Source organism: Caenorhabditis remanei, chromosome IV (genome assembly GCF_010183535.1).
Source record: "Caenorhabditis remanei strain PX506 chromosome IV, whole genome shotgun sequence".
NCBI classification, from domain to species: domain Eukaryota; kingdom Metazoa; phylum Nematoda; class Chromadorea; order Rhabditida; family Rhabditidae; genus Caenorhabditis; species Caenorhabditis remanei.
The window spans coordinates 9353353-9379985 of record NC_071331.1 but is presented as its reverse complement, the minus strand read 5'-3'; the positions used below and the strand labels follow the sequence as shown (position 1 = coordinate 9379985).

The 26633-nt window shown below is 36.1% G+C and overlaps 6 protein-coding genes across 6 annotated transcripts; all 6 read left to right on the top strand.

The window, feature by feature from the left end:
* Positions 1 to 1183: 1183 nt before the first annotated feature.
* Positions 1184 to 2445, top strand: GCK72_013048 (uncharacterized protein; the record flags this gene model as incomplete). The annotated part of the gene is made up of 4 exons (XM_053729603.1): positions 1184 to 1327; positions 1557 to 1766; positions 1855 to 1953; positions 2254 to 2445. 4 exons carry the CDS (start codon positions 1184 to 1186, stop codon positions 2443 to 2445), a joined length of 645 nt encoding a protein of 214 aa, XP_053584375.1.
* Positions 2446 to 7319: 4874 nt separating this feature from the next.
* GCK72_013047 (uncharacterized protein) lies at positions 7320 to 7679 on the top strand (the record flags this gene model as incomplete). Its single annotated transcript, XM_053729602.1, has 1 exon — positions 7320 to 7679. The coding sequence occupies one exon, from the start codon at positions 7320 to 7322 to the stop codon at positions 7677 to 7679; it is 360 nt and encodes a 119-aa protein (XP_053584374.1).
* A 1876-nt stretch (positions 7680 to 9555) lies between these two features.
* Positions 9556 to 10612, top strand: GCK72_013046 (uncharacterized protein; the record flags this gene model as incomplete). The annotated part of the gene is made up of 2 exons (XM_053729601.1): positions 9556 to 9628; positions 10413 to 10612. The coding sequence occupies 2 exons, from the start codon at positions 9556 to 9558 to the stop codon at positions 10610 to 10612; spliced, it is 273 nt and encodes a 90-aa protein (XP_053584373.1).
* A 1041-nt stretch (positions 10613 to 11653) lies between these two features.
* On the top strand, positions 11654 to 13401 carry GCK72_013045 (uncharacterized protein; the record flags this gene model as incomplete). Its single annotated transcript, XM_053729600.1, has 6 exons — positions 11654 to 11821; positions 11872 to 12164; positions 12467 to 12682; positions 12730 to 12877; positions 12921 to 13094; positions 13141 to 13401. The coding sequence occupies 6 exons, from the start codon at positions 11654 to 11656 to the stop codon at positions 13399 to 13401; spliced, it is 1260 nt and encodes a 419-aa protein (XP_053584372.1).
* A 2611-nt stretch (positions 13402 to 16012) lies between these two features.
* On the top strand, positions 16013 to 19362 carry GCK72_013044 (uncharacterized protein; the record flags this gene model as incomplete). Its single annotated transcript, XM_053729599.1, has 8 exons — positions 16013 to 16037; positions 16090 to 16427; positions 17685 to 17783; positions 17878 to 18024; positions 18189 to 18359; positions 18514 to 18621; positions 18936 to 19079; positions 19126 to 19362. The coding sequence occupies 8 exons, from the start codon at positions 16013 to 16015 to the stop codon at positions 19360 to 19362; spliced, it is 1269 nt and encodes a 422-aa protein (XP_053584371.1).
* Positions 19363 to 22049: 2687 nt separating this feature from the next.
* GCK72_013043 (uncharacterized protein) lies at positions 22050 to 26215 on the top strand (the record flags this gene model as incomplete). The annotated part of the gene is made up of 8 exons (XM_053729598.1): positions 22050 to 22074; positions 22337 to 22674; positions 23207 to 23305; positions 23383 to 23529; positions 23825 to 23995; positions 24038 to 24145; positions 25778 to 25921; positions 25973 to 26215. The coding sequence occupies 8 exons, from the start codon at positions 22050 to 22052 to the stop codon at positions 26213 to 26215; spliced, it is 1275 nt and encodes a 424-aa protein (XP_053584370.1).
* Between the last annotated feature and the right edge of the window lie 418 nt (positions 26216 to 26633).

Below are 26633 nucleotides of genomic sequence, written 5' to 3'. Positions count from 1 at the left end.
AACAAAAATTTGAAACAGAAACTCGAAACTAGGAAAAATTGGTCAAATTTTTATTTTCGTTCCATCGATTTATCATTTTAAGAACAATTTGATCGGTTTCAAGACATTTTTGAAACCGAAACTTCAAGGAGAACAGCTAATTGTTCTGACATGGACCGGTTCCAATAATTTTTCTCTCTGCATTTTGTGTGGGAGATATCGTCTTTATTGAATTCCATTCCAAATATTATAGAAAATGTCTATTAACTGAAACAAAACTCGTATCTTCTCTCCATATACTGAAAAATACTAGCTACTTCCAGTTTTATCTGAACAGATGCACATACCGTTTAAACTGTATTATAACGGCATGTCGTTGTAGTTTACAGGAAATCAGTTACAGAAATTTTATACTGAAGGTTATTTATCACGAAGATTTTAATTAGAATCAAGAGAAAATACCGGGATGATCATATTCTTGAAATACAGTTTTAACGGTTTTATCCCACTGTTACTCTCGCGGATTGATATTTTTTACTACCTGCTCGAAACGGAAAATCTCGAAATAAGCAGGATTTTTATTCTGATATTATTATTTTGATAGTAACTGTTTCTCACTTATTTTATTTTCAGTAAATTTCACAACAGTACGTTACAATTGGGTATTTGGGTACTATCTTTTTTCTTCTTGTTCAAATTTCCAAGTTTGAAAAAGCGAAATTTCAATCATTTTTTACCGCCTGCTGTGACAGGAGACCACCACAGTGTTGTTAACTATTTCTCAAGGTTGAAAACATGATTAATGAGGGGGGACAGGTGTGGTCAATGAGAAGGAGAGAGGGAGAGTCAAAACAATATAAACGAGTTATTTTAGTGATGGTAAGGAGGGGGTCAGTGTCAATAACCACACCCCGGGAGAGGGTATAACTAACCGCTTGGAACTTGGGGAAGTTTAGTTTTCGTTTTTAAATTTACGTTGAATACGCTTGGTACTATTTTTACAATTCAAAGTTGGATAATTATAAACTTTTTGAAACATGAACCTTCTAGATTTATTGCCCGGTGGTATCGCTTTTTCCCCAAAACTCACTTATAACAAAAACGTTTTTGAACGGTATTCTAAATTTATCGTTCCCCGTTTCTCATACTGAATTTCAGCTAATCTTTCGAACATCTTTGCTATATCAATTATCATTTTTCGGATATGATTCTCCATCTTCTCGTGGCTGCCCTGGTGGCACATACAGCTGTTTCACTGGACACAACAAAAACATTGACTTCACAACTTCATGAGTTCCAACTGAATAATTCTGCTGGAGTGATGTCGGCATTGGATATGTTGCCAAAGGTACGGATTTCTCGTAGAACACGAAATGATTTTTTACGAGTTCGAAGAATATAGCGCATTTTAAAATTAAGTCTAGTCATAAGAGAGATCTGAAACTGAGAATCTGGAACTATCAGTTCAAAAATTTGGGTTCTAGTGATTCTCGGATTCACTATCAACATTTACACCATTAGATTTTTTCTAACCAATAATCCATGCACCTATTTGTCAAACAATGCCTTTTTTTCAGGAATGCTCCAAAAACGGAAAAAAATACAAGCCGGATGAATCCTTCGAAATCGGAAACTTGAGATACAAATGTCAGAATTACGGAGTTTATACAATCGAAGGATGCAAACGAAAAGACGGAACTGAGATGAAATTGGGAGAGTCAGTGGTGATTGACAATGTGAAACATCAGTGTCTGGGAATGGGATCCTCGGTTTTTTATAAGGAAACGGTGAGGGAATAAGAAAATTTTCGAGGTCAGAGTGGAGTTGCAATGATCATTCTTGTAAAATGGAAAACCTGAAACAATAAAATTTCAGACTTGTGGAGTAATGGGACAACCAGAGTGTGACAAGATTCCATTGCCAAAAGGGTTCGAGGGAGCAATGAAGAGAAATGGAGGAAAGACTGAAACACAGGTTAGATTTTTATGGACTAATAGAAAACAAGTAATCAGTTTTAGCTCTTCGCCACATTTTTATAGTAGTGTTGGAACAGAAAATTCAGATTTAGAGAAAGTAAGAATAGTTCAGGAAATGTTTTCTGTTACATATTCGGCATGTTTTTTGTAATGAAAAAAACTAGTAATATGTTTGATGACTAATGAGAAATGACAGAGAAAAAAGAGTTAATCACATTTTTGTCAATTTTTTCTGTTTCCAGACATTGCTAAACCGCTTCAATATTTAAACTTTCATTCGTTTACAATTCTTTTCCAGCAGGGCAAAACCTCGGTTGACGGCGTGAATCTCCCAAAAGGATGGTCATTAGTTGACGGGGGAAAGAAGCAAATAACTGGAACAAATGCATCAGTTGTCACTCATATTCTGATGTTCAACCCAACACAAACAAGAGTTCGAAGAGAGGGATTCAAGGGGAGCGGTGTTGGAAGTGTTATTGGAGGTTTGTGAGTAGGGGATAGGTATAACGATAATATCCAATGTCATAACGGGGGTAGGGAATCAGTAGAGACAATGTGAGTGTTGTGAAACAGTAAGGATTATTTGGAGAGGCAATTATTGGAATATAGGGAGGTAGTAGTATGACTGATAGAGATAATTCCATAGAGAAGATAAGAATTTTTTGAAACAAAGACAAATGCAAACATAATATTCCAATTAGATTGAAAAATTGTTTTTATATAAATACAAATTTCAAAATTTTTGCAATTTTTTTCGTTATGGAATCATGGAACTTTGGAGTTGTAAGAATTTGATTAATTTTTGAAACTGAAAAATATTTTCTTGTTAAGTACGATCAAGAGCTAAAACAATTTTAGTTCCAATTCTAATGAAAAAGGAGGATTTTAGATAATGGAATAATGGGGACTAGCGTCCCCCGCCTCCCGGCGGGCTCCGCTAGAAGGGGCTGCGCCCCTTGCGCAGTGCTCAGCAAGCTTTGAATTTTTGTTCTACGACCATTTAGAAGCAAGTTATGAGCATTTTTCCATTTTATGTGACCCAAGCAAACAGAATTTCATTAGCTTTCGAATGGTAGTAAGATGAAGGTTCTACGATAATTTTGAGCCGAGTTAGAACAAATAAAAAAAATTAGACCAGCCAGAAACTCGAACCAAAAACCTCCCCAGCGACGCACAACAACACTACCACTGAGCCACACACTCGCTGGTGGGTAGCCACCCAGATGGCGTTTAAGTGGTGGGAAGAGACACGCTTGCTTCGACTCGACCAGTCGTCTCCTTTCAGAAATGTTCTCCAAAGTTTGGGACACTGTAACTCAGGTCAAAATCAATATTTTTCAAATCTGTTTTTTTCTCCCCCTAGATAATTTTCTTGGCTAACACATATCACAAAACCGTATTAACTGGACAAAATACACTCCAGAGCTAAGCGATATAAGCGAAAAACACGTTTTCTCCACAGCTCAGCTCCCACTGGACCGTTTTGGCTGAAACTTGGTATTCCATTAGATAATTCCGATTTGACCAACATATCAAAAAATCAGAACAACTTTAGTACAAAAAATTTTCAGGACAGCAAAAATAGTCCGGTGGAGGCCGACTACAGCAAGGCGTTTTTTTCTTTTTTTCAGCAGTCCACCGGCCGTACCGGAGGGGGGGTGATTCAAATTAGAAATTTGACGTGAAAAAGTGATTTCTCGTCTAATTTTACGTCTAGTCACCAAGTTATATGAAAAAATATCGGATAGAACTCGAGATAATCGAGGTGAAGCAAAAAAATCGAAAAATCAAAAAATCGAAAAATCTCTCAAAATAAAAAGTTGCCTCCCTTCAATCGATTATAACTCGTTTAGAAGTATAGAATCTCAAAAAGGGGGTTCTTAATAAAAGGTTGCCCCGAAAATTTGCTATCTTTTAAAAAAATAAAATCAAAATTTCATCGAGAATTCGGAAAGTTATTAATGGCTCAAGTTGCGGACAAAAATTCGGACATTTTTTGTCGTTTTTTTCGCCGAATTTTGAGCATAACTCTGCTCTTTTTCACTCCAGAAATATGGAATTTGGCAAAAAGCAAGAAAAAGTAATTAGCTAAAAAGCTAAAAAAAATTATCAAAAAATATAAAGTTTGAACAAAGTTGCACGAGGCAAAGCAAAAAAACTTTTTTGGACACATTTTTAGGCCCCGCCCACTTTTTTTCCCCCCGCCATACCTACTACCCATTGGGAAAGAAGGTGGTGGACTAGCGTCCCCCGCCTCCCGGCGGGCTCCGCTAGAAGGGGCTTCGCCCCTTGCGCAGTGCTCAGCAAGCTTTGAATCAGATCGCTACGACCATTTTGAAGCAAGTTATGAGCATTTTTCTATTTTATGTGACCCAAGCAAACAGAATTTCATTAGCTTTCGAATGGTAGTAAAATGAAGGTTCTACGACAATTTTGAGCCGAGTTAAAAAACAAAAAAAATTAGACCATACCGAAACTCGAACCAAAAACCTCCCCAACGACGCACCACAACACTACCACTGCGCCACACACTCGCTGGTGTGTAGCCACCCAGATGGCGTTTAAGTGGTGGGAAGAGGCACGCTTGCTTCGACTCGAGCAGTCGTCTCCTTTCAAAAATGTTCTCCAAAGTTTGGGACTCTATAACTCGCGTCAAAATCAATATTTGTTAAATCTGTTTTTTTCTCCCCCCAGATAATTTTCCTGGCTAACACATATCATAAAACCATATTAGCCGGACTGAAGACACTCCAGAGCTAAGCGATATAAGCGAAAAACACGTTTTCTCCACAGCTCAGCTCCCACTGGACCGTTTTGGCTGAAACTTACATATTCCATTAGATAATTCCGATTTGACCAACATATCAAAAAATCAGAACAACTTTAGTACAAAAATTTTTCAGGACAGCCAAAAAAGTCCGGTGGAGGCCGACTACAGCAAGGCGTTTTTTTCTGGCTTTCTTCAGACCACCGGCCGTACCGGGCGGGGGGTGATTCAAATTATGAATTTGACATGAAAAAGTGATTTCTCGTCTAATTTTACGTCTAGTTACCAAGTTATATAAAAAAATATCGGGTAGAACTCGAGATAATCGAGGTAAAGCAAAAAAATCGAAAAATCAAAAAATCGAAAATTTTCTCAAAATGAAAAGTTGCCTTCATTCAATCGATAATAACTCGTTTAGAAGTATGGAATCTCAAAAAGGGGGTTCTTAATAAAAAAATTGGCCTAAAATTCCCTATCGATTAAAAAAATAAAATAAAGTTTTCATCGAGAATCGGAAAAGTTATTAATGATTCAAAAAGGGGACAAAATGTGGACATTTTTTTGTCGCTTTTTTCGCCTATTTCTGAGCATAACTCTGCTCTTTTCCACCACAGAAATATGGAATTTGGCAGAAAGCAAGAAAAAGTTATTAGCTAAGAAGCTAAAAAAGAATTATTGAAAAATATAAAGTTTGAACAAAGTTGCACGAGGCAAAGCAAAAAAACTTTTTTGGACATTTTTTTAAGCCCCGCCCACTTTTTTTGGCCCAGCCATACCTACTACCCATTGGGAAAGAAGGTGGTGGAATAGGGAATCAGTGGAGACGATATGAGTGTTGTGAAACAGCAATGATTTTTTAAAGATGAAGGCTAATTGTAACCAGGTATGTGAGGAACAAAACATTTCTGAAATTTCGGAAATCGGAACCTTTCCAATTTTTTCCCGGAATTTTCGAAACTTGGAAGTACTCCGAATTATTCTTTTCGGAAATTGCGGAAATTTGGGAAACTAGGGTTTTCAAGTTTCTCATAGTCGAAATGCAAAAATATGCAGAAAAACTAAAAATCCTGTAAATTTTGACAGAGGTAGAACGTTTTGCACCGTTCACGGTGGCTTTGCAGAAATTTCTTTCGATTCCGCACTAATTTTTTTTATCATCACGAAAATATTTGAAATTCCGGAAATTTCGGAACCAAAGTTTTTCCGAAAAAAAATTCTCGCTAATCGGAAATTTTTCAACGGAAAACAGATCCGAAAAAACTGAAATTTCGGAATTTCCGATTTCCGTTCCGCACATTTCTTATCGTAACGTTATTAGCAGCCCACGCCTTCTTACAACTGCGCCCCACCGCAAACGAGAGAGTATCAGCGAGAGAGACGCAAGTTTTTTCTGGCGCGAAACAGATTTTCACCATTTTTGATCTACCAGTCGGTTCACGTCGCCTAACGGCGACTAAACCTCCTTCTCAACACCACCCTTCTGGGTGTTACAGTGAATTACCCGGAAACGGACGACACGTTTGGATTCCTCTAGTTTTTCTGAATCCGATGATATCAAAAAATCCTTCACGTCTTCACTTTTTAGAAAACGCCCCATACCTTTTTATGTCGTGGATCAATCCGAAAACGGACGACACTACCGCTTTTCTTTGGAGTCTGGAGTCGAACCAACTAACTGTAGTCAACGTCGCTTAACTTGCCAGATCGGACGGCCGGCGCGTTCCCTTTTATCCACGCGCCACTGAAGAGGCGCCGCTCTGTGAAGAGGAAAGCGAGCAGCTGACGTTTCACGGGCTTTGCCGACCGCCTCCCCCTTTTCTCTCTTCGAATTTGGCTTGAAAATCATTATTTTTGATCCAGAAGTCGTAATTTTGAGAATTTTGAAAAAAGAAAAAAACGGGCATCATTAAGAGAAAATTTCTGATCTTTTGGTCCAACTTTGAAGAAAATCGGTTCAGTAGGAAGGGCGGTAGGATCGGCGACAGACACACGAACATACAGCCGCTTGTTAATAGTAAAGATTTTTGCATGATTTTCTCTCGGAAATTGGCAAACTTTTAATTAAAACTTGTGAAAATAGATCATCAAAAATGATGAAAATATGTTTCGCGCCTATAAAAACTTGCAAATATACGACTGCCAGAAATAATTTCATGGAGAAAATGATAATGTTTTGAAACAGGAATTACCGGGAAGATCATATGCACTTGCAAATCGGAGCTTGTATGAAACACAATGTTAAGACCGGAAATGATACCAAAATGTATATCTGGACGAGTTTTATGACTTAAATTGGTCCGCATAGCGATATGTTATTGCGGAACAGGTCAAGATCTGACCGGTCCTGGCTAAAATGCCAAAAAGCGCGAAAATGGTCAAAGAAGACTAAGGATGCGCTTTTGGCCCACTATAGGTCATAGAAATCTACATTTTGATGTCTCTGTCAGCTCATAACAATGCATTTCAAGCGTGTTACGAACCGGCCGGGGTTTCCCCGTGTTGGCCCGTTTTACTGTTTCAGTCTTATCTGAAGTGCAACCAGCAATTATTCATTCTGTTCATTCCATGCCAATCGTACTCTCCTTTCAGTGGAATCAATGTCAGCTGATCAAATTGGGAAACCACTTTCATCCAAAGGAATCTCTTCATCCTCATCGTCATCTTCTTCTGCTTCTTCATCCCATTCCCCGTCTTCTTCCTCCTCCAAAATAATCGGAACTCAAACTGTCGGAGCAACTCTTCAAACAATCAAAAAAGGAGACAAACATGATTCGGATCTCGTTGATTTGAATCAAAGAAACGACCAAAGAATGGAAGGATCTGATAAGATGAAGGCTGGAAGTGTTCATGGATCGAAATCGAATGTCGACTGGAAAGGAAGAAAAGTGATTGTGAATGGAAAGACTGTGGGCGCGGGAGAGGGCACTTTCTCGTTTGGAAATAAACCAACGATGTGAAAAGTGTGAATGGTATTTCAGTGTTGTATAACTTTTGTTTCTGAAATAATTCCTTTTTTAAAGTGTTCAATATATTTCGAATGTTTCAATAAAACAATTTCAAAACTTTTTTCTATCATGATTAATGGAAATCCTGATAAGTATTCAGATATAAAAATATACGACAACTCTTCTTCTCTCTTTCCTAGTAACACAGTTATTCCGGGACGTCCAAGTATGATATTCTCTATCCTAAATAGAACAAAAAGAGTTATCCTAGTCTAAACGAGGCCTCGGCTGAGCCAGATTCACCGAAGAACTATCAAGGTGAATTACAAAATGATCTCAGAGCGTGTCACTGACGCAACGATAAACGAATAAAAGGACGAAAGGAAAATACAGGACTGAAAAGTAGACTACTTAATGAATTACAAATGAAACGAAGAATGAAGTTAACTGAAGTGTGTGTAAATGTATGATATAAATCTGAAACAAGAAGAAGAATAAGAAGAGACTACTTTACACGTTTTATTAAAGTGAAAGAGATGAAAAGAAGAGTTTTAATTAAAACTTGATACACAAATCTAGAGCGTGTTTCAGCATTCATTCATTTTGGGAGGGTTCAACTTGTGGGAATGGCAGTTTTCGCAACAATCCAACTCGACACTGGAAAGATTTCACCCAGTTACTATTTCTGGGAAACGTGAAATAGATTTTCAAAAAATGAAACTTCAACACAACAACATCTGTTTCTTGTTTTTTATTTATTTCAATGGCAACAGATGCGTTCGTTTTTATTATCTGAAAAATATATATATAATAAGTTACATACTAATCATGAATTGAATAAAACATTATAATTCACGATATTTTATTGAGAGAATAAAAAATCAAACTGTTTCATTTATTTTGTTTCTACATAAGTTTGTCATTTCTTTTTAATCAGGGATCTGCAATGTTTCGCAGCATAGTTGATTTATTAGGAGAACATTGCAGTTTGTTTAGGGTGAAAGTGATAATTTAGAATACCTTCTTAGAGAAAAATTATTGAGTGAAAAAATTTGAAAAAAGATTTTTTCTAAAATTTTGATTTTTTGATGTTGGTTTTGTAGAAGAACTCAAAACACGTTTTTTGGTACATGTTTTGGCTAATTTGGATAATTTTTTGATGAGTTATGATGGTTTTCCCGAGGACGCTATTTTGACTTCCGGAGCTCTAGCACGATGAATTCAACATAATTTTTTGTTTATTTGAACATGTTCTATCATTTTGACATCAAGAACTCAATAACTCCAAGAGAAAAATAAAAAGTTTTTTTTTTCGAATTTTCAAATCACGGTCAGGAAAAATCGATAATCGATAAAATTTTAAATTATAACTTTTTTTAATAACTTATTTTCTTATTGCTGAATGTTTCAGCTATTTGTCGAAAAAAAGATTATGCAAAACGGACACGATTCAGCAGAGATACACATGAAAGTATGAATCTGCCCTCACTTTTTCTCGTTACTGTAAATTGTTCAGAAAAACAATACAGATTTGAAATCAGCGCAAAATATCTGTTTTAGTGATCTCCATCTCGACCCGGGATCCTTCCCAAATTAAGGAAGGTAAGAATAGTTCAAGTTTTTTTCCGGTTACAGGTTCTGCATTTTTATTGCCATAAGAATAACTAGTAATGAATTGGCAATTATTGAACTTCCATTGATGGCTTACAAGTCAGGATTTGAGTTTACATTCGTTTCTTGATTTCTTCCTGTTTCCAGACATTGCTAAACCGCTTCAATTCTCCCACATTTATTAGTGGCTGCAATTATTTTCCAGGAAAAAACCTCGGTTGACGGTGGAAAGAAGCTAATAACTGGAACAAATGCATCAGTTGTCACTCATATTCTCATGTTCAACCCAACACAAACAAGAGTTCGAAGAGATGGATTCAAGGGATCAGGTGTTGGAAGTGTTATTGGAGGTATATAAGTTGGAAGTGTATAAAAAATGAGCCCAGAATTAGGGTAGGAAATCAGAAGAGACGATGTGAGTGTTGTGAAACAGTAAGGATTAATTTAAGAGTAAGCCTAATCGTAACCAAGGATGTGCGAAACAAAAAATTTAGAAATTTCGGAACTCGGAAATGCTCTGACTAATTTTTTAGTAATTTTTTTCGGAAATTCCTAAAATTTCGGATAAAATATGCAGCAAGAACTAAAATTTCCGTAAATTTTGACAGAGATGTAACGATTTGGCACCGTTCACGTTGGCTTTGCAGTTTCTTTCGATTCCGCACAAATTATTTTTTTATCATCACGAAAGTATTTAATATTCCGGAAACTTCGGAACCAAAGTTTTTCCGAAAAAAAAAGTTATCGGAAATTTTCAATCTGAAAACAACTCCCAAAAAGATATCGGAAATTTCGGTATTTCCCATTTCCGTTCCGCACATTCCTTATCGTAACGTTATGCGACTGCCAGTGATAATTCCATGGAGAAGATGAAAATGTTTTGAAACAGAGACAACTGGGAATATGCACTTGCAAAGCGGATTAACGATACGTCATATGGCCCAATTCATTGAAATCCGCGATATCTACATTTTGATATCTCTGTCAGTTCATAACAGTACGTTTGAAACGAGGTACAAACCAGCTGGGGTCACCCCGTTTTCGCACGATTTACTGTTTCAGTCTAACCTGAAGTCTAGCAAATAATTACTTATTCCATTCATTATATGCTAATCTTAAATACTATCTTTTCAGTGGAATCAATGTCAGCCGATCAAATTGGGAAACCACTTTTATCCAAAGTCTCTTCATTCTCATCCTCATCTTCTTCTGCTTCTTCTGCTTCTTCATCCCATTCCCCGTCTTCCTCCTCCTCCCAAATAATCGGAACTCAAACTGTCGGAGCAATAAACAGTGGGCGCTGGTCGCTGCTGCGACATGGTGACATCCGTTGATATAACAAAAGTCGAGTCTAACTTCATGAGTTCCGATCATATAATTTTGCTAGAGCTAGAAATAAACTCAACGGACCACTGAAAAAAGTTTCCCCAGTGACTATTTCTGAGACACGTGAAACAGATTTTCAAAAGAAAACATTTATCACACCGAAATCTGTTTCGTGTCTTTTATTTATCAAGATGGCAACAATTGCGTTCGTTACCATTGGATAGACCCCGTTAAAAATGTATTAATAAGACATTCGTTTAAATTTACTAATAAGTTACATACTACTCATAAATTGAATGAAACATGATAAGTACTTCATGAAGTTAGTTTTGCTGTGGCTCCTGGATAAAATTCGACATTCTTATGAGGATGACAATTTTTGTTGTCCGTTTTCTGGAAAATGAGACTATAGTCAATAGTCATTTTCTGATCCCCGTTTCTCATTGATAATAATTTTTTATCAAACTCGGCTAAGCAATTTTTCAACGTTCCTCAAATATTTTCTCGATTCTCAAAGTGAATTTTTGTGGATTTTTATTGTTCATTATTGTTATTTTTATTTCCAAAGACAGTAATATACTGCGAATGACATAATAAAAAATATAAATCTTTTGAGAATAAGCGCTAATCAAACTCGAGTACGAAATCAAAAAAAGCGAGTTAATTTTCACACTCCAGACTAATTTTAGTACAGTATACACTATACCAGTGTTGTTGGGAATTCCGACTTCCGACTTCCGACTTCCGACTTCCGGGTTTTTTTTCACTTCCGACTTCCGACTTCCGACTTCCGGATAAGAAATTTCACTTCCGACTTCCGACTTCCGACTTCCGGATAAGGAATTTTACTTCCGACTTCTGGATATATGTTTTTTTTTAATTTTGCAAATTTGAACTCCCTCCGATTTGAAGCAAACGATGCTCCGGAATTACGGACTGCGCGTATTGTTTAACAATTGTTTTTTTTTATTTAATTTATTTTTTATTGGCTTATTCTTACATTTTTTTTTACAGATTTCGCCCAATTAATACTTATAATTGATTGGAAAATGTCGCTTCGTCGAAAAACGCACTCAAAGTATGACGATTACTTTGAAAGGACAAAGGAATGCGCAAAATGTCTGAAGTGTAATAAAGTAATTAAGCTCTCTCCCCACTCTGGATCTAATAATTTGAAGTATCACTTGGAGAAGGAACACATGGATTTGTTCAATGAGGTACGAGAAATTTATGAACAATTTGGTGTTAAAATTAATTTTAATTTCAGATTCGTGAGAACGATGTTCTAGTCAAAAAAAAAAGAGAAATGTCGATTGCTGAATCTAGAACTCAATCAACTATTCCTTTTTTGCCGGTTTCTCGTGTATCAGTCAAAATGGCTCCAAGTAAATCAGGAGGCGACGTTCTGAATAATTGGTCTCAATGGCAGAAAAATGGCTCACGATCTGCGGAAGTTGAAGTCAGTTTAATGGAAATGATCGCTCATGACGTTTTACCGCTTCGTACAATTGAAAAACCTGGATTTCTGAATTTTCTAAAGATTTTAGCCCCTAAATTGAGGTGAGTTTGAACAAAAATACCACATAAACAATTTTTACAGAATCCATAAACGCTATCACTTCACAAACACATTATTGCCTAATTTGGTAAATCGACTCGAAAATGATATTAAAGGAGCGCTTAAGAATATGGTTTATGTTGGAATAACATGTGATGGATGGAATTCGACTGATGGAAAGCATAGTCTTCTGAGCGTGACTGGTCATTGGCTAGATAGTAGAACTTTTGAGAATGTTGAAAAAAAGCTGTGAAGTCCGTTGGTCATCACTGTATTTAATGCTTTCGTCCTTTTTGGAAAATAGAAGAGCCATCGCATTACTTCAAATCGACAACCCGAAACTGAATCTCCCAATAATTGACTCGAGAGAATGGGATGTGATCGATTTACTATGTGAAGTTCTAAAGCCACTAGCTGAAACTACGAAAGCTGTTCAAAGTCGTTTTGAAGCCACAGCTTCTGTTGTAATTCCTTCGTTAAAACTTCTTGAATTTAAACTGAATCGAATGAAACGAGAAGAGTAAGTGTATCTGGCGTTTAAATGTCGAAAATTTCTTTTTTCTTTAGATCTATTGATGAAAGAAGAGAATGTATTGCAAAATTGAACAGTACATTGGCATTGAGAACTCAACATCTTCATTCTGACAGCTTTTTGAGAACGTGCACGTTTCTGGACCCAAGGTTCAAAGATTCCTTTTTTTCCTTTTCGCATAAGGTAAATCAACAGTTTTGAGTTCAATTAATCTTGAATTTTCCAGGATTACATCATCCAAAAGTCAAAAACGGCCACTAATACAACATCAGAAAACACGGATGGATGCAGTGATGTTGTTGTCTGCACGGAAGAGTCTCCGCTTACTCTCTATCAATCCTTTTTGAAAGAAAATTCGCCCGAGCCAACAGATCCTATTGAAAAAGATAGTATCGCAAAGGTAAGCGATTGTGCTTGAACTGGGTTAATGATTGTAAATATTACAGGAAATCGACGAATACCTGCAACATCCACCTTCCCAAGAAACAGACCCATATGCGTATTGGAACAACGCGGAGAATTTGCCACATTTGAAAAAAATGGCTCTTGAATTTCTGTGCGTTCCTGCTACATCATCAGAGTCGGAGAGACTTTTTAGTCTATCCGGACTAATTTGTTCTCCTAGAAGAACAAATCTGACCCCCGAGAGACTTGATCAACTCACGTTTTGTTCCCAAAATATTAAAATCTTTGGTTTCTCCTCTTAATTTGTTTTTATTACCCATTATCTAGAATAGTTTGTTTCTTGTTTATTTTTTTAATTGGTTTCTTTTAATAAAGTTAATTTTTTCAATCGAAAAAATTTGTATGAGTTTCCGACTTCCGACTTCCGACTTCCGACTTCCGGGTGTTTTTTTACTTCCGACTTCCGACTTCCGACTTCCGGATAAGAAATTTTACTTCCGACTTCCGACTTCCGACTTCCGGATAAGAAATTTTACTTCCGACTTCCGACTTCCGACTTCCGGATAAGAAAATTTTCACTTCCCAACATCTCTGCACTATACTGTATAGTTTTAGAATTTGAAAGGATAAACTTTCGAAAGAAATAATTTTTTTTTAATGCACGTTTATTTTACCTCAGCTGTAAAACAGCAATTCAGAACAGGTTAACCACGCTTGGAAATCGATCAATTATTCGGAGCAAAACAAAATCAAACTGTTTCACGTATTCTGTTTGTAGTTTTGTATAATATGAGAGAGATATTCTTGTTCCTGGCCCATGAGATTGAAAAATTAGAGCACTCCGATGGCATCGATTCAATCAGTTCGTGAATTCAGAAATTCACAATTCTGTGTCAACCGGATTAACGATAATTACTAATAATATATATATTCTTACATTTATAACTGGAAAACCAAATGAAAATTTATAAAATTAAATTCCTTAAAAAATCATGTTTCTTGAGTCCTATTTTTTGAATGAATATGCGGGAAATTCACTTCAGTTCAAATGATTTCTTCTTCTTTTATAACAATTTTAGACACAATTTGACTGTTACTCTCAAGTTTAGTAAAAAATAATTTTGAAAAAATAACATCACCGAAACAGTTTAAAAAAAACTTCCTAGCTTACACGTTTTTTCCCCAGTTCAAACTTCCCCGATTCTGATAGTGATTTTTGTGGATTTTTATTGTTCATTAATGTTGGTCCTAAAAAGTAGAAAGTGATAATCGGAAAATTTCTGATGCTTGACATATATGTCAGCAATTCAGAACAGATTATCCACGCTTGGAAATAAATCAGCAATGGAGAACAAAAAATCTAACTGTTTCATTTATTTTGTTTCTGCAATAGTTAGTCATTTCTTTTCAGTCAGACAGCAATAAACATGTTTCACAGCAAAGTTAATTTTTAAGAGAAATTGATGTTTATTGGGTGAGGAACATAAGAAATCTTAACGCTACAAATTCTAATTCAATTTATGCGTTTTTAGAGTGTCGTATCGCGAGACGCTTCCAGCTGATTCCAGCATATTCTCGCAATCGTCTCGTTTTGCTCTGTCTCGTTTTGTCCAGCATAAAGTTCAGCATATTCTCGTTCAGCATAGTTCAGCAAAGTTCAGTTCAGCAAAAGTTCAGTTACGGCATATTCCAGCACGTTTCATTTATCTTTCATTCCCGCATAATTTCTTGCTAGACATTGCGAGAATCTCGCGAGACGAACGTGAATTATTTTTCTGTAAGAAAAATAGAAAAATCTATGCTAAAGTGTTATTTCCGTGACCTTTCATTGTGAATCAAGTACAGTGTTCCTTCATTTTTGAACTTTTTTCGAAGGTCACGGTTCTAAAAATGTCAATTTTGCTTTATTTTCAACATTCATTTCGTAAAAATTTGCATGAAAAAATGAGTAGAAACGTCAAAATTATATTTTTTATACAAAAGAAGGGCCACGTTTGTCTCGCAATGTCCAGCAAGAAATTATGCGGGAATGAAAAATAAATGAAACGTGCTGGAATATGCTGTAACTGAACTTTTGCTGAACTGAACTTTGCTGAACTATGCTGAACGAGAATATTCTGAACTTTATGCTGGACAAAACGAGACAGAACGAGACAAGACGATGCTGGATTCAGCTGGAATTCTCGCAAAGTGTTGTAACTGATTCTCGCGAGACGACACTCTATGCGTTTTACACGAATATCACTCACGGTTAGCCTCCACGGTCAGTTTTAACCGTTGCTTTGATTTTTCCTTTTTTTTTTTAATCCGGTTCCTGGGCCACCATGAGTTCAAAAAAATTTAAACACTTGGATGATATTAATACCATTTGTGAATTCAGACAAACAAAATTCTGTGTCAAATGGACGACATGGTTTTAACAAATTTTCCCATATTCTTACATTTCAAACTTTAAAAATAACGAAAAACAATATAATCAAAACCCTAAAAATTCATGTTTCTTAAATCCTATTTTATATTTTTAATGCAATTTTTCAACTTCAACACTCCGTTAGTAAAAGACAGTTTTGAAAAATATTTACATAAGATCATCGAAACAGTTAAAAATAAACGAAACTTCCTAATTTACACGTTTTTTCCCAGTTCAAACTTTCAATCTTCAATTACCTCAATTTTTCCCGCCGAGAGAGGTCAGTCTAGTTGACCTACGTGACTATTGTCATTTTCTCCCATTCCCCCCCCCTTTCTAGACACTATCTATATAAATACCATATCTTATCTCTCTGCGTCTCTATCTGTCTCGTAGACAAGAGACAACAAGAAAACGTGTTTTTTATTTTTTGTTTCTGTTTCTCGGTGACTGTTATTAGCTATTTCTATGTATAGGGACCTCAATAATATCAGAATAAAACAATGAAAACAAGTACGGTGGTGAATGGTGAGTTCTTATTATTAATAAGAAAAACATTTGAAAATAAGAAAATTTCCAGCCAAGCACTTCAAGCTCCTCGTGGTCGGTGGTGGAGCTGGTGGTCTCGGTGCCGCGAGTAAATTCGCTCGAAAACTGCCACGTGGCAGTGTCGCCATAGTAGAACCCCGTGAAGATCACTACTATCAACCCGGTTTCACTCTTGTCGGTGGTGGTCTGATGACGTTGGAAGCGAATCGAAGAAAACAGGAAACATTGATTCCGAAGGGGGCGACGTGGATTCGAGATAAAGTGCAATTGTTCACACCGACACAGAATTTGGTGAAGTTGAGAGGAGGAGAGGAGATTAGTTATGACTATATGGTTATTGCGATGGGGATACAGTTGAGGTTTGATATGGTGAGTTAAATTCGTGCATATTGCAGAATAGGGAAAACTTTTGAAATTAGCAACATTTTGAAACAGAAAATTTGTCAATATGAGGCAACAGAAAGTTTTTTTAGTTTTTCAATAAAAATTTCTGCTATTTCTTCTGAAAAACTTTTTTTTCAAGAAATTAAAGATAATTGTTATCAACAATATGTGAATATTCTGAAATTATCAAAATTTTGAAACAGAAAACTTGTCAGAAGGAGACAACAGTAGGGTATTTTACTTTTTGAACAAAAATTTCTCCTGTTTCAAGATGACGTTTTATCGATTGATAATAAATTGTTTTCACTGATGAATCTCTAGGATTTTTGTTTTCACTGATGAATCTCTTTCACTGATGAATCTCATTGCTTCAACTCTTACGAATACCTTTTTTGAGCCAGAAAGTCTTTTTACATCAAAGTCTGTACCATGAAAATCTGAATCACGGAGGTCTGGGAGTGAGTACTAAATCAACAACACACCGCTGAAATCAGCGGACATTTTAGCGCGAAATTCAAAATAAATTTTTATTTGTAAATTTAAATCATTTTTTAATAGAATTGATCTTGAAAAGATGAACAATAGTCGAAAAAAAGACAAAAAATGCGGGAAAAATGAAATAAATCTGCTCAAAAAGTGGTCGATTAAGCTGCGTATCAAAATTCCACTACGAAACAGCGAATTGAAAAAATTAAAATTTGAATTTGTCTCCAAGTCTAGTGAAGCGCGGTTAATTTCAGTACTCACCCCCAGTCCTTGTGTCTGAATAGAGAACATTCCGCCTAGAATAGCTTAGCTCCTCATATCTCACCACAAACATAACTACATTCGACACATATGAAAGGAGTGCAACCGTAATATTTTGGTGGAAATTTGGAATTTTATCGAATTGCTCGATTTTCTATTAACTTTTTTGTTTCACCGGGAAGAAAACAATTTATAATTGTTGATAGATAATGAAATCGCTGAGAAAAATACCTTGAAAATCTCAAAAGTTTTACCTCAATTGTCACCACAAAAATTTGATAACTCGATAAATCTGAAAACTGTGTTACCGTAATATTTTGGTGGGGATTTTTCTGAAAATTCAAGCGATTTTTTTGTTTCTCTGTTTTCTCTGGCTTCGATTCAGATTGCTATGTTCAATTCCTCCGTGATACCATTTCGCTACTTTTTCAAATATCACAACATTTGATTCACATGAAACATTGGTACATCGGTATGCTAAAACATTTTTTCCAGATTAAAGGAGCCAAAGAAGCACTGGAAACTCCCGGCGTCTGTTCCAACTACTCACCATTTTATGTTCAGAAACACTACCGGGAAGCGATGAATTTCAAGGTACATAAAATAATTTTTTTTTTTAGACGAAAGAAAAATATTCACATGATAATAACATCCAGGATATATCCACTTATTGAAACATTAATTTCAGGGTGGAAACGCAGTGTTCACTTTTCCGAATACACCGATAAAATGTGCTGGAGCACCTCAGAAAGCGTGTTATATTACTGATTCAATCCTCCGGCAACGAGGAGTTCGAGATAAGGCACATCTGATTTATGCGACTAGTTTGAAGAGGGTACGTTGATGTTTGCCTTCGATGCATTCGAAATAAAAAGTTGGTCCATAGAATAGGAATTTATGAAACAGTTAACGAAAAATTGTTCAGTTTCACTGTTATCTTAAGACTGTACAACTACTATCTACCACAGTGGGGATTTTCAATTGTCCAATTGATTTCAGCTATTCGGAATCGAAAGTTACCTGAAATCTCTGGAAAAGGTGGCACGGGAAAAGGATATTGACGTGAGAACGAGAAGAAATCTGATTGAAGTGGATTCAAATAACAAAATTGCAACATTTGAATGTTTGGATGAAGATTCGAAACCAACTGGGAAGACGGAGAAAGTTGAGGTGACTGGGTTACTTTTAATTTCGACGTTTAATTGTTTTGTGTAGTTTGTTCTCATGATGTGGACGAACTGAAACATTTTCTGTTTCAAAACACTTTTGAGAGCTTCAAAATTATTACATGAGACTATTGGGATAATCAAATTATTTATTTCAGTACTCACTCCTCCACATCGGACCGCCGTGCTCCGCTCCAGAAGCTCTTCGATCATCTCAATTTGCTGATAAAACTGGTTTCATGGATGTCGATGGGAGTTCTTTGCAGGTGCGTGAATGAAAGAATTTTGGTTTGAGCGATGTAGGTGACGAATCAACTGATTGAATTTGTAAATAAGTAATTTTTTGAAGCCATATGAAACAGAGACTTGGAAAGGTTGGGTTTGAAAATTAATGAAAGTCTTTTGGTGGTCAAAGAGATCCATTACCAAAAATATCCGTTTCAAGAGCTGCAAATGATGTCAAAGTGAACTACTCCATTACTACAGGACGCTCATTTTCTATTCTCCGTTTTAAAACTCAGATACATGTGTAGCCAATTCAGCCAACCTCCCTGATAATACCATCCCCCTAATTTTTCAGTCCAAACGCTTCCCAAACGTATTCGGTGTCGGTGACTGTATGAATACTCCAAATGCAAAAACAGCTGCAGCAGTTTCCTCTCATCTCAAGACAATCGAATCGAATCTGACACAAGTTATGCAAGGGAAACAACCCTGCATGGAAGTAACCCTCTTCACTCACAAGTTCCCTTTTTAATTTTCTTTTTCAGTACGATGGATATGCTTCGTGTCCTCTGGTTGTCAGTACAAATCGAGTGATTCTGGCTGAATTCAATTCGAAGGGAGCAATGGAAACGACGCCATTCGATCAGTCGAAACCGACATACTGGGCGTATCTGATGAAAAGATATTTTATGCCGATGTTATATTGGAATGGATTGATTAAAGGATTCTGGAATGGACCGGCAACGATTAGAAATTGTAGTCGGATGATTAGGTCAAAATAAATCCTGTTGAATACTTGTTTGTTTTCTTGAATAATTTTCCGGTCGCTTAAAAAGTTTTATCATTGAAATTGTCAAAGAAGTTTTGAAATAAATCTGAAAATTTTACTGTTTCTCTTATTGCAGAAAAATTTGGCTTTGGGAAGAATTACATTGTCACTATTTCTAGAGAAATTCAACGCAACAATTGCTAATTACATTTTGACCACGTCTGAAACAAAACAACATGATGACCTGCAAAGAAGGCTTTTAGCTAAAAATTCGACATTTTAGTCATATCTGTTTCAGCTATCCATTAAAGCATGGCGTACGACATTCTTTTTTAATAAAAAACGAGTCTGCATGAATTGGCATTAAGCATAGTAATTACCAAACCTCTTTTGAAAATAATCGGACATATTTGGCTCCGGCCCCTTCCATCTATATCGCTTTGATCTATAAAAAGCTATATCGCTTTGAAAAAAATTACTCTTTTCTAGAACATAATTGGGCTCAACGTTTCAGCGATTTATTTTAAACATTGCGCAGAGATTTTCAACAATTTCTTGGTGAAATTTTCGCGGCTCTATTGGCAAAGAATGGTCCCAACCGCAAAGAACGGTCCCAACCGCAAAGAATGGTCCCAAAATTTTGGGTGACCCAAATTTCCGAATTACATGGTCCCTACCGCAAAGAATGGTCTTTCAAAATTGATACGAAAAACTTTTCACCATTCTCTTAGGCTTAGGTTTCTTAGAAATTGGAGAAAAAATTGACAAAACCGGTTGTTAATCGTCTTTGCCAATTTTTTCCCAATTTCTAAGAAACCTAAGCCTAAGAGAATGGTGAAAAGTTTTTCGTATCAATTTTGATGGACCATTCTTTGCGGTAGGGACCATTCTTTGCGGTAGGGACCATTCAATTCGGAAACTTGTGTCACCCAAAATTTTGGGACCATTCTTTGCGGTTGGGACCGTTCTTTGCGGTAGGGACCATGTAATTCTTTGGGACCATTCTTTTATTTTTTGGGACCGTTCTTTGCGGTTGGGACCATTCTTTGCCAATAGAGCCATTTTCGCTGTGATTTGTGTTGTTATAATGAATACGGAATGAGTTTGGTTTAACTAAAAATAATATACATATGTTACAGAAACAACGATTTACAAAAATATCATTTCGAAAAACTGTAGGCCAGCAGCGATTAGAAATTGTAGTAAATAGGGCGATTAGGTCGAAATAAATATTTCTGAAAAAAAAAATTTTTCTTGAATTATAGTTTTTTTAGATTTTCCATTCACTCATTTTCTGATCGCTTATAAACTTGTACCATTGAAACCGTAACTTTTATTGAGAGAAAAAATCGTTGGTACCAACATTAATTTTACAATTTTTTACTGTTTCTCTTATTCCAAAAAAATCTATCACCAGAAAGGATCTCATTAGGGGTGTGCTTCAAACTAAACAACTTGAACAACTGCAAGTGCAACGTTTTTCTCATTACTGTTTCAGCTATCCATTAAAGTTTGGCCTACGGCATATTTTTAGTTTATGCCTTATATAAGGAAATCCAAGAGTATGTGATTAAAACTGAATAGACTGAGGTACGACATATATTCGAAAACTAATTATTTCGTACCAGTAAAGATACTAGGCCTTAATTTTTCAGCTATTTATCTTAAACATTACACAGAGATTTTCTACAATTAAGAGGAAAGTTTATCTCTGCCTAAAACACTCAAAATGGATGTGTCTAAATAAATACGAAGTGAGTTTTCAGGAGAATATACAAAGCAAAATAGACTAAAAACGGTTTTTGAGGCAGAGCCGGTGTTCATGTTAAAGGTGAAACAGTGATGGAGTGAAACTGTTGATAAATGTTTCATAAATTGTTCGGTCAACCGATGAAATTTATTGAAAATTCAGAACAAGCAGCAGAAATTTTTAAAAATGATGATACAGACTTGTTTTCAGCCTTAACAAAAAGCTGGAGGATTTTGGAATAAACCAGGGACAATTAGAAACTGTAGTCGGATGATTAGGTCGAAGTAAAGAGATTGCATCTTAAAAATAAATATTACTGTTACTAGACTGTATAAAATGAATTCTTTCAAAATTATCTTGCTTTACTGTTCCCTGTAAATACATACTTTTTTCACAAACTTTATGCAGTTAATAAACCAGTTTGCGCTCAAAATGTGTTTCTTTTCCACAAAAAAAATTGCGGACGCTACTTCACTTTTTCCCAAGCTGCGGTGCACACGATAACATATTCTTCAAAGGAAACACCGAGAAAGAAAACCTTTGATTTGTGGTAATTTTGCAAACCTTATTGTCTCAGATCCGAAATCATTTGTGTTTCACAAATAACGTTTTGCAAAGATGTAATTACGGAAACTAATACTGCAAGTTTTTTTGCCACAAAAATGTTTTTTTCTCTCGAAAAATACCTATTTCTTCAGGAGGAATGAGAACTGTAACTTGCCTGTTCAATTTCCAACCAAAAAACACTTTCAGTTGATGTCAGTGTCTATAAAAAATGTGTTTACGTAATTTCTGAAAACCTAATTCTTTGCGTCTCTCCCTCTCATTGCCTGTTTACCCATTTTGTTTTCTGGTCACTGTTCTTGTTTTTGTTTGTCGAAGATGTTCAACACAATTTCTAAAGGTTTTCTTTTTTTAATCATTTGTAACTTTTTTTGTTCAATTGGAATATGAGAAGGAGTCCAGTGGTTAGTGGTGAGCTTTTTTTTTGATTTTCGAATTTTCGGAACTATAATAGATTGATGAAACCATGTTTGTCAAATATGAAAGTAATACTGTTGTAAAACAAATTTTTTAACACGATGCTTCGAAACAGTAAGAAAACCGATTAACAAAATTTCGTTCGAAATTTTTTTGAACATTCATTTTTTATTAAAGTGACACAGATGTGTAGCAGCTGAATATTTTTCATCTAACGTTCTGGAACAGTTCTTTAAAAAATCCTAAAAATTTCCAGCAAAATACGTGAAACTCCTCGTTGTCGGTGGAGGTGCCGGTGGTCTTGGAGCCGCGAGTAAATTCGCTCGAAAGCTGCCACGTGGCAGTGTCGCCATAGTAGAACCCCATGAAGATCACTACTATCAACCTGGTTTCACTCTTGTCGGTGGTGGTCTAATGACATTGGAAGCGAATCGAAGAAAACAGGAAACATTGATTCCGAGTAATGCGGAATGGATTAAGAATGAGGTGGTGTTGTTCACACCCACTCAGAATGCAGTGACATTGAATGGTGGAGAGGATATCATTTACGAGTATATGATTGTGGCAATGGGGGCACATTTGAGATTTGATAAGGTTGGTCAGGGGATAGTATAAAATAATTTTCTTTGTAAATTCACTTTGTAATCAAAGACTAGTAGAAACAGTAGCATACCACAAGTTCATTTTGAGTCGATATAGCAATTTTTCCGCGAAACGAAGGTCTAGTGAAGCGCGTTTGCACTCTATTTGGCAGGTTGCCAATTGAGTCGCCGTTCAGACAAATCGCGTGCTTATAACGTGGACTAACAATAGGGAGTTAAATTTGTTCACTTTTGTTCATTTTTCTCATTTTTTTCGGTTACCCTCGAACAACAAAATCGATTCTCTAAGAAAGGAAAAATGTACATATTCACATAAACCACACAAAATAATATGATTTTTTTTTTAATTTCACGCTAATTTTACCCCATTTTATTGGAGCGCAGATGCTTCATGTGGATTTTCTATGATTCTGTGAAACGGAACGGGAATTCGCAAATCAACTTCAAAGTTTCATTACCTCTAAAATTACTAGCCAACTGAAACAGTAGTACCTTGAATCCATATTCAAAAACCCACTTTTCAGATAAAAGGAGCACTTGAGGCGCTGGAAACCCCTGGCGTCTGCTCCAACTACTCTCCATTCCATGTGGAGAAACACTACAAGGAGGTTATGAATTTTAAGGTAAACGAAAGAAACCGATTGCTAACAATCTGAATAGTCGATTTTTCCTCATTATCTGAAACTGTAATGTTTTTCAGGAAGGAAACGCTATCTATACCTTTCCGGATGCCCCTATAAAATGTGCAGGAGCACCACAGAAAGCGTGTTATATTACTGATTCAATCCTCCGGCAACGAGGAGTTCGAGATAAGGCACATCTGATTTATGCGACTAGTTTGAAGAGGGTAAGTTTGTGATTTTCGAGGCATTTATTTATTTATTGAATACGATCGCGAGTATCGTGAAAGGAAAAAAAGAAAACAGAAATATCAAGAAAATATAAGCATCAGTGAGGGTTAAACGGGATGCCGAGGTATTAGAAATAAAAAATTGGTCCATGGAATAGGATTTGGTGAAACAGGTTCTTTAAAAAATTGTGCAGTGTCCCAGTTATTCCTCATCAGAATATGATCAATAAAGCTCAATGAATTCTTTCTTCAACGTTTGATGCCTCCTTGAAACAGTATTGAGTTGTTCCAGATATTCGGAGTGGACAGTTACATAAAACCTTTGGAAAAGGTTGCTGAGGAGAAAAATATTGATGTGAGAACCAGAAGAAATCTGATTGAAGTGGATACGTCTAGCAAGTCAGCCACTTTTCAAATATTGGATGAAGATGGAATAGCAACTGAGGAAACGGAGAAAATTGAGGTGTGTTATTGATTTCCATAATGAAGTAAAATTATTGTTCAGTACTCTCTCCTTCACATCGGACCGCCTTGCTCAGCACCGAAAGCTCTTCGGAAATCACAATTTGCTGATAGAACTGGATTTATGGATGTGGACGATGCGACTTTGCAGGTTTGATTTAAAAAAAATTATCTATCATTAGACAAAGAGAAGACAGAATTTAATCCAGATCAAAATTTTCACGGCTTCTATGAATTCGTAAAAACAGAAAAAAAAATTACTGGTAATTGATTTTCTAGTGCAACATGGTTGTGATACTGAGCATTTTCTAAAAAAAATCAGTGAGCCCAAGAGAGCTTTCACAATGTTGCTCCACCTCTTACAACCGCGCTCTACCGAAACCAAAGAAAAACTCATGCGATACTGAGAGACTCAGAGAAAAACAGACATTTCTCAAGGAGTCGGCGGAGCGCAGTAGTAAGAACAGGTAATAATTATGTGAACAAATTCAACCGTTTCACATTGAAGGTTTCGTTAGAACTTTCTGTAGGCTTGAATTCGTAGTTGGATATAACTTATCAAAATTTTACCGTGTGATTGACTTTTGAGTGCTAATATTAACTTTTCTGGTATTCGGACGCAATTTTTGTAGGGTATAGAATCTTTGAGAACACCGTGGTGTAGTAAAATGCATGTACATTTCCGTTTCGATACACTGGTAAATTTATCATCAGTGAGTTGGCATCAGTTATTACAAGTATAAGATCCAATTGTAGCAACTTTGTTTGTTAAAAAAGACATTACAATTTTTCAGATCCAGCTTTCAGACACGTTTTTTAATTACTCATTTTTTTAAAGAAAAAATCTCCATCTCAACGAACTAATAACTGTATGGTTTGAGATATCATATATTCAAACTGGTGCATGTCAGGGTTGGTCGGAGAAAATTTTTAGGAGAATCGGAGAATCGAAATTTTCTCCGAAAAAAAGTCGGAGAATCGGATATCCGAAATTTTCTCCGACTTTTTTTCTCGGAGAATCGGAGAATTTCGGATAATTTCGGAGAATCAAAAAATGTTCCCAAAAATGATTCTGAAACGTATTTTCTGTTGCGTTTTTCAGATTCCACCTTTCTAAAACATACTTAATCATCATTAAAACTTTTACGAGTAAAAATACAACAAAAACAGAATTTGGAGTGTTGTTGTCTCTGGTATTCTCCGAAATTCTCCGACTTTTTTTTTGAAGAATCGAAGAATTTTGGATAATTTCTCCGAAAAAAAAGTTGGAGAATCGGAGAATCGGAGTATCCGATGACTCTCCGACTCTGACCAAGCCTGATGCATGTACATCCGTATTTTAATTTCACGCTTTTTGAATTTCTTTGCTCTAGGTGGCTTTTCAAATCCTAGGACCAACCAATTGAAAAAAGGCTTGAACCTAAAACGCTGCATATGAAATAGAAAGTATTTTCTGAAATCCGATAATTAAATCAATTTGTACTGATACATTACTTTATGAAAAAAAGTGTCAAACTCGATAATATCAGTTTCAACAAAATGTTTTAACTTTCTTTGATTCTTGGAAAAACTTGTTCGTGGAATTGATAAAGCCGAATTCATTTCTGAATCAATTGAATATATCCGAGACAGGTTCTTTTCAAGCCAGTCGAAACTGTAATTTTTGGAAAAATGTCTTGAAATGCAGTGACTTTAATCTTCCGTTTCGAAACAATAATAAATTTAGTACATAAAGTACCAAACAATATTTGCAATCTTTAAATCCAAAATTACCTTTTTTCAGTCCAAACGCTTCCCAAACGTATTCGGTGTCGGTGACTGTATGAATACACCAAATGCCAAAACAGCAGCGTCAGTCTCTTCACAACTCAAAGTTTTGGATGAGAACTTATCACTGGTTATGCAGGGAAAGAAGCCGTACATGAAGGTTAGTGAAAGCGATCTGAACTTTTTTTTTGCCTAATCCCCAAATTTTTAGTACGACGGATACGCGTCCTGTCCACTGGTAGTCAGTCGACACCGTGCGATTCTAGCTGAATTCAACCCGGATGGACCATTGGAAACGACTCCATTTAATCAGAAGAAACCGTCGTTCTGGGCGTACTGGTTGAAGAGACACTTCATGCCGTATTTATATTGGAACGGGTTGATTAAAGGATTCTGGAATGGACCGGCGCCGATGAGGAATTTCAGTCGATTGGTGAAATCTGATAGTAAATAAGTTTAGGTTTCATCTGGTTATGTGTTTTTCTGTATCAGAAACGAAGTATTTGAAATAAAAAGTGCATTGGTTTATTTATCTCGTGGAACACATTGGGACTGATAAATCTGTGGAAAACGAGTAAATAATCGAATCCTTCATTCCATGCACCAGTTACGGGATCACAAGTGAATTCCAATAGGAAAAATTTTCCGATTTTACACTGCCCACTTTCATCGACATATTTTACTGTAGTGGTCTGTGCACCACCCAGGGGTGTGCGGAACGGAATTCGGAATTCCGAAAAATTCGGAATGGAAGAGAAAGTACTGTATTAAAGGCGCATGCGCACTTTTCATGACGGGTCTCGAACAAATTTTTTTCCGCAGTTTTCAGGCGGTTTTTTTTTTTAATTTTCGTCTTTTCGCAGTGTTTTTTT